The 7414-nt window shown below is 45.0% G+C and overlaps 1 protein-coding gene across 2 annotated transcripts in view; it reads left to right on the forward strand.

Moving 5' to 3' along the window:
* LOC119435519 (cobalamin binding intrinsic factor-like) overlaps positions 1 to 2019 on the forward strand; it is a 303054-nt gene extending 301035 nt beyond the window's left edge. For both annotated transcript variants that reach the window (XM_049672692.1, XM_049672697.1), the window contains exon 8: positions 489 to 2019. In XM_049672692.1, coding sequence (XP_049528649.1) covers positions 489 to 826 — 338 coding nt within the window. In that variant the 3' untranslated portion in view covers positions 827 to 2019. The remainder of the gene's footprint in view (positions 1 to 488) is intronic.
* The last annotated feature ends 5395 nt before the right edge of the window (positions 2020 to 7414 follow it).

Here is a 7414-nt window from a genome sequence, read left to right on the forward strand (position 1 = left end):
GACGATTCACCACACAAGGTGAGCATAGCATCTGATCGGTGAATCGTGCGAAATCAGGGAGGCGTGGGCCCGGGTGGACCTCCTTAAGCATTCTTATATCGCGAGAACAGAACAAGTAATGCGCTTAAGAGCCCTCATTATATACCCAGCTATTGTAAATATATGAACAACGCTTTAGCGTTACCAACACAAATATCTGCGACAACCGCATAAGAGGTTGCGTCCAAAAGCACTAAACACGGCTGTCGCAGGACGTGACAGTCGCTGTGAACCTCGGCTGGGAGGACATATACGCAGGGCCTGTGTTGACACTTTAGACAAAAAGAAGAGCATGAAGCACATAGGTTCACAAGAACGCGCAAGCACCACGTGCCCTTGACTCCTTCGTTCCGCGTTGTAATATCTGCAATGGCCACCAGCAAGCCCAATTGTCCGCTGTCCTTACACTGCTCGCCTAACCCCCTCTCTCTCTCTCTGTGTGACTGCAGGATGGACCCGTACAGATTTGGCTTCACCACAGATCGCTATGGTCGGGGCTTCGGATACAGCTGCAAGGATGTGTTCGAGTGTCAGGCGCTCAAAGAGAAGCAGGAACTTGCCGCCGAGAGCTACCGCGCCTTCTCTCCACAGAACTTCGCAGCGCCGCCACCCCTGGCCGCATATCGCGAGCCGACGATGGCCGAGCGGCGACCGTCGGGACACCAGCGGGGCGGTGCTCCACCTGCACGCTTTGCGCCTGCACCGAGGCTGCCCCCAGTGTCGCCCTATTGGTGATCGGAGATGGAGCCACACCTCCCGCTCTTTGTGGGTGAAGGGAAGGGAATAAAGTCAAGGCAGGGAGGCTAACCAGCTGGCACTACACAGGGGAAGGCGTTAATAGGCAAAACGAAGGCGACACAAGACCCAGATGTGCACTCGCGCAAATTAGGGCTCCCGAGGCACGAAGTCGCAAGGTGGTAGCACCGACCACTTGCTACGAATAGCCTCCTCTGATGGTTCCGTCATGGGTTCGAAATCATGTGTTCCGCGAAAGTTATGTCATCTAACCTAAGTAGGGCCACACGGAAAGTCGTGGCATGGCACGTAGATGCCGATGAAGTCTGTGCAGGCTCAATTGGGATTACTCAACCAAAGAGCCAAAACTCGAAACCACATCCCGTTCTGACGCGGCTCCGAGTAATTTGTAGCGCCACCGTACAAATAACAGGGATTCCAATTCCAAAGTACGTACGAGCAAAACTGCAAGAGCCAATTGAAGGAAGTCTAGGCCGGAATACGAGGCCTCAGAAATAAATGTGCCCTCTCAAACTCGAACTTCTCGAAGCACTGCAGAAAGCAAGCGCGGATATCATGAAATCCCCGACAGCAAGTGATTGCGCCAGTTGCTTTCGCTTGAGGTAGCCTGACTTGTGCACGTAATTGGCAGTAAGGCCCAGCCGAGAAAGTGTCGCAAGACGATCGCCACCCTAAGTTGACGAGGTCGTTGCATTTGCCGCTCATTTAGTCGCAGCGCCGTCCGAAAGTAGCTCCATCGAGAGTAAAGTGCTGTTTTAATTTCTCGTATTGCAGAACGCCTCTTTGGTGATCCTATAACACTAACAGAGTGTCTGTGAGCTTACCGAGAAAAGCAGCGTCGTAAGACTCCGCTTTTCAAGCCCCGTCATCCAGGCGAGGAGCACGTTCGCGCATCAGTTCACCCGAGATATGAGCTATCGCTTCGTTCCAGACCAGTCTGTACCGTGACGAATCTGCGCAGGGCCTTGGGCTTGCATGTGTATGGGCTTAGGAAGGACAGCCTTAAATAAACGCCACAGTCGCCACTTAAGTTTGAAAACTATATACGAAAGCCGAATGTTACATTCTCCGGCGAAATAAGAAAAGTATAGGAAAACGCAGTGTATGCGTATGTACGCTGGCGTTGTGCCTGCGCTTCCGCAGCTTTACAATGCAGTCTCCAATTTCAATACTTCCGTAGCACAATAAATAATTAGCAGAAGTTGCGTTGTTTTCTTAATAAAGGGACCGCCACTCTCACTGTTGTCTCCATTGGCCCTCTTACTTATTTTACAGGTGACAAAAAACAACGGCAGACAAGCTATTCCTGCCACCTCTGCGGCGTACGAACCACACAGGGAATGCATATATGTTTATTATTGGGATAACAATTATATGGACACTCCAGGCGCATTCTTGCTATCGTTGTCGTCGTCGCAGTGAAGTTCCGTGTAAAGTCCAAGGGCGATAACCACTTTCGCGCGCCGCATGCTGCAGGTGCGAGTGAAAGCGCGCGAGGTGAGCCGAAGATCGCGGCTCAATCTGTCCCGCGCAAGGGACGAAAGTGGGGAGGAAACGCGCCGTTTCCCCGTCGCGTGCATTCCACCGGGGGGAAGGGATGGAGGGGGGGGGGGGGGGGGGGGGGCGTTGTATTCTTGCAGCAACGGCGCGTTTCGCGGCAGCGCGCGTCCTATCTTGAAAGCTATCTCTCTTACGCCAGCGTTTTGACAGCGAGTGTGTTCATGTTTGCTTGTACGCGCGTGACACAATGCTTGTTAACTTAGACAGTAAGCGAATGTTTGCAAGCTTATACAGCCGTAAACCTACTCGCCTTACTTCGTATAGCTGGTTACGCATTTGCTATCGCAATCGATGGTTCGCCTTTTGGGCGAAACTGCGACTTATATATATAATGTCAATCTCCAAGGTTTCATAGCAGATAGGCACATACAGAGGGTAGCTATGATTAATTATAATACAAATTACAAATGACCACGTACCATACAAATATTGACAAGAACAATGAAATAGCACTCGCAATTAAGTAAGTTAAGCGACAATAAAGGTCGAAACAGTTCAAAATAATAAGAACAAACGGATACAGAATAAATTATATTTTGAGTGGGTATAAAATTATACCGCCAACGGAAAAATAAAAGGAAATTACAAAGAAACGATTAAGCAAGCATAACACTGTATGCGGAATTGTAGAACTCTGGGGTAGAGCACTGAACGGGCCGATTTTTGCGGCCCGGCCCGGGCCCGTTTTTACATTGGGCGGCCTGCCCGAGCCCGATCAAAACTTTTATGGCGAGACCCGGGCCCGGCCCGCGCCCGGAAATAATCTACGTTACCCGCCCGGCCCGGCCCGCCACCCCTTTACCTTAAGCCTGAGCCCGGCCCGAGCCCGACTCGAAACCGGCCCGAACCCGGCCCGAGACCGAAAAATACATGTTTTCCAGAGTTGAGAAGCCCGAGAATAACTCGCAGAAAGCCCGAGCCCGGCCCGGGCCCGCGTCAAAAAAACCCGAGCCCGGCCCGGGCCCGGGTCAAAAAGCACACGCCGTGCCCCAGCCCGGCCCGAGCCCGTGAAAAAACTCCTCTACCCGGGCCCGGGCTTTTGGGTAAGCCCGAGCCCGTGCAGTGCTCTACTCTGGGGGAAAAAACGATGTACTACAGCGCTTATATTTAGAGAGGGTAAAAATATCAGAATGACCCTACAAATGCAGTTCTATAAATAAGTTACTGGTAAAAGACAAAAGCTATCTCTCATAGGGTATGTAATTCGCTTTCAGTTGCAAAGAACAGTGGCCGACACTCAGTAGCATACTGATGAAAGCTCTTCCATTCTCTCAGAGTTATTGGGAAAAACGGAGTGTTCGAAACAATCGGTACTGAAGGTGTCATCAGTGAGCATTTGTGAAAGCGTATGTCTCATTGCACGCATTTGCATAAGCCGAATAAGTAGTTTGTCACAGCATTATTTACTTGGTTACGGCTAAGTAAGGACATAAACGCCAGCACCAAAACAGGGAAAACACGGGTAATGCGGGAGATGGAAATTCAAGACGATGAGCAACACGAGAATAAGGTGAGAGCAGGAGCCAACGTTTCTTAGACCTCATTAATAAACTAACGGAATGGTGCTGCAAATGGCAGATGCAAATTAACACAGAAAAGACCAATCACTTAAACTTCAATTCCGTTCCAAAGTCTCAAACAAACACTTACATATTAAACAATAGCATAGTAAACTCGGTTACATCGGTTAAATACCTCGGTGTCTACATAAATTCTGGCTTAACATGGACTGACCATATAGAATATATCACAACTAAAGCGCAAAAGAAACTTGGCTTTCTGAAGAGACGCTTGTATCTGGCCGACAGGGACACCAGGCTTCAAGCGTACACTTTCCTCGTGCGTCCCTCCCTGGAATATGCATCAGTCATTTGGCATCCCTACCAGATCACCCTTACCAATCTAGTCGAAGCCGTCCAGAATAGAGCAGCGCGATTCATCATGTCATCCTACTCCCGATTTCAAAGCGTTTCATCTTTTAAGCAAACACTCAACATGCCGCCACTCGCAATGCGCAGAAAATTCGCCAGATTATGCTTTTTTCACACACTGTATCACAGCAACACATCATTTGCCCGGTCACACATTTTACCGCCACCTCATACCTCACACCGCATCGATAATGCCTACAAAGTTAACCCTATCTTCACCCAGACGGAAAAGTACAAGAATTCGCCGTTAACCTTATCAATAAAAGAATGGAATGAGTTACCCTCCAGAATTGCCACGATAACACAGTCTTCTTTATTTCATTCAGCATTACTAACGTATTTACAATCCTAGCACTTTTAGTAACATTTTTCTCTCCCAGAGCACTTATTCGCTTTCGCTATTTTGTTCTTGCTTCGTTGAGTGTGAATTGTGTAAGAATATTTACCTTGTTAATATGTTTCAGGACTTGCTGTACCCCAAAGTGCTGTATTTACCACTTGCGATGCTCCTTCATTTGTGAAAATTGTGTTCTCCTTTATGTTCCCCCCCTATGTGATGCCCCTGTGGGCCCTTAGGGTATCTAAATAAATAAAAAAATAAAAAAAGTGCTGGCGCACGCATACATTAAAAAAATACGGCAGTGGAATATCAGTAAAACAGAACAATGAATAAAAATAATAATCTTGAAAAGAAGAGTATACATACAACAACGTGTGAAATGCATACATAAGAAAAAGGAGGAGAAGGGCATTTGAACAACATGTGAAAAACTATGAAACAACAACGCAAAGCTCGGGAAAGAACTAAGACAGCCAGTTGTGAAAAATATCAAGATCATGAAAGTAAGTGTTATAAGGACTCTGTATTCTGTGGAAGGTTGTGTGTTGGTGATGACAGACAGGAGCATGGAAAGGTCTATGTTCTTTGGTGATCTTGCGCGGGATACGAAACATGATACAATTGAGGAGTTCAGGGCAGGTGGACACCGTGAAGGAGTTTGAAATGAACAGAAGATGAGCGGGATTACGTTGGCAGTGAAGGGAAATAATGATAATGATAATCAATCAACCAATCCTTTATTTATTTATTTATTTATTTATTTATTTATTTATTTATTTATTTATTTGTTTGTTTGTTTGTTTGTTTGTTTGTTTGTTTGTTTGTTTGTTTGTTTGTTTGTTTGTTTGTTTGTTTGTTGTTTGTTTGTTTTTGTTTGTTTGTTTGTTTGTTTGTTTGTTTGTTGTTTGTTTGTTTGTTTGTTTGTTTGTTTGTTTGTTTATTTATTTATTTATTTATTTATTTATTATTTATTTATTGTGCCCAGGAACAACCATGAGGTCTAAGTTCTGGCGCACGTTTACATAGAAAAAGAAATACAGCTGGGTAATATAAGTAAAAAAAAACAATGAATAAAAATAACGATCTTGAGAAAAACAGTGTACATACAACAAGGCGCGAAATGCCTACATTATAAAAAGGAGGAGAAGGGAAGTTGAACAATATGTGAAACTAAGAGACAACAACGCAAAGCTCAGAACAGAATAATGACGGTGAGTGAGTGAGTGAGTGAGTGAGTGAGTGAGTGAGTGAGTGAGTGAGTGAGTGAGTGAGTGAGTGAGTGAGTGAGTGAGTGAGTGAGTGAGTGAGTGAGTGAGTGAGTGAGTGAGTGAGTGAGTGAGTGAGTGAGTGAGTGAGTGAGTGAGTTCAGTCAGTGAATCAGTCAGTGGACGTGAATATATTGAGCGAGTGAGTGAGTGAGTGAACTTTATTGAGTCCACAATAGACGCGTGTAAACTCGACGTCACCTGGCTAGGTCCACTTGGGGACCATCAGGTCAAACCTGACGGCCCTCTCGCGGGCCCTCTGGACTGCCTGGATTTGAGAGGTCTGATCCTTGGCCTTAATTAGCGTCATCATTTCCTCTTGGGTGAAAGGGGGACTGGCAGAGTTGAGAAAAATATCAAGATCATGAAAGTTGGGACTCTGTATTCTGTGGACGCTTTAATGTTGGTGGTGACAGGCATCAACATGGAAAGGTCTGTGTTAATAATATTAATAATAATAATAATAATAATAATAATAAATAATAATAATAATAATAATAATAATAATAAATGGCGTTTCCGTGCGTTTGTTGCCGCCTGCAATAACATTTAAGGGAAACAAAAGCATGAACGTTTGATGTTTAGTATTTTTCTACAGAAATAAAAAAGCGGGCACCATAAAATTGCCACGTGCGTTCAAACTAACCTCATTCCTAAGTTTCCGGGATTTTTTTATAAAAGATCGCCGGTGGCAGATAGCTTAATTCTTGTCCTTGAGCTGGATTATTCGGTGAGGCGGAAATTACTATCACGAGAAATTGAAAGACATATTAAACTAATTACCAAAAAATCACTATTTAGGTTTTTAATTAATTACTTTACTGCGCATATTGGACTTCAGAAATTTAGCCGGTGATCTTGCAAGACGTATCCACTTGAAATGAACTTCCGGGATTGCACCATTGTGGGGCGAAATACATGGGCGTTCCAGTTACTATCGTGCTTCAATACATGGAAGTGCGTTTGTTAAAAAGGTAAGTGGAACAATATTGCATTTATACTGCGAGTTTGATGGCGCATATCTCCAAACTGGTGTCATTCTGAAATTTCATTCCTTGTAGATACGTTTGCAAACTCACCAACTAAAATTCGCAAATTGCAATATGTGCCGCGTAAAGTATTCAATTACGCAATTTATTATTGATTTTGTTAATAAGTTGAAGACGTGTTTCAATTTCTTGTGCAAGTAATATCCGCCTCTCTTAATAATCTAGCTCAAGAACTAGAGTTATGTTACCTGCAACAGGCGATGTTTAAAACTTGTGTAGAACTTAATGAATGCCGCAGTTTCACCCGAAAGGCGAAGCACCGATTGCGATAGCAAATTTTTAGAGAGCCTTAGGAAGTATGGATAGTATTTCTATCGACCGTATAAACTTTTCAACATCCACTTACCAACCAAATTAGCATGCATGGTGTCACGCGTGCACAGGTAAACATAAACACATCTCACTCGATGACCGCGGAAACTCGCTGTCAGAACACAGGAGTGAGGAAGCACGGCAGCAGCAGTGAGAGAACTG

This window comes from Dermacentor silvarum, chromosome 1, assembly GCF_013339745.2.
Source record: "Dermacentor silvarum isolate Dsil-2018 chromosome 1, BIME_Dsil_1.4, whole genome shotgun sequence".
Lineage (NCBI taxonomy): Eukaryota > Metazoa > Arthropoda > Arachnida > Ixodida > Ixodidae > Dermacentor > Dermacentor silvarum.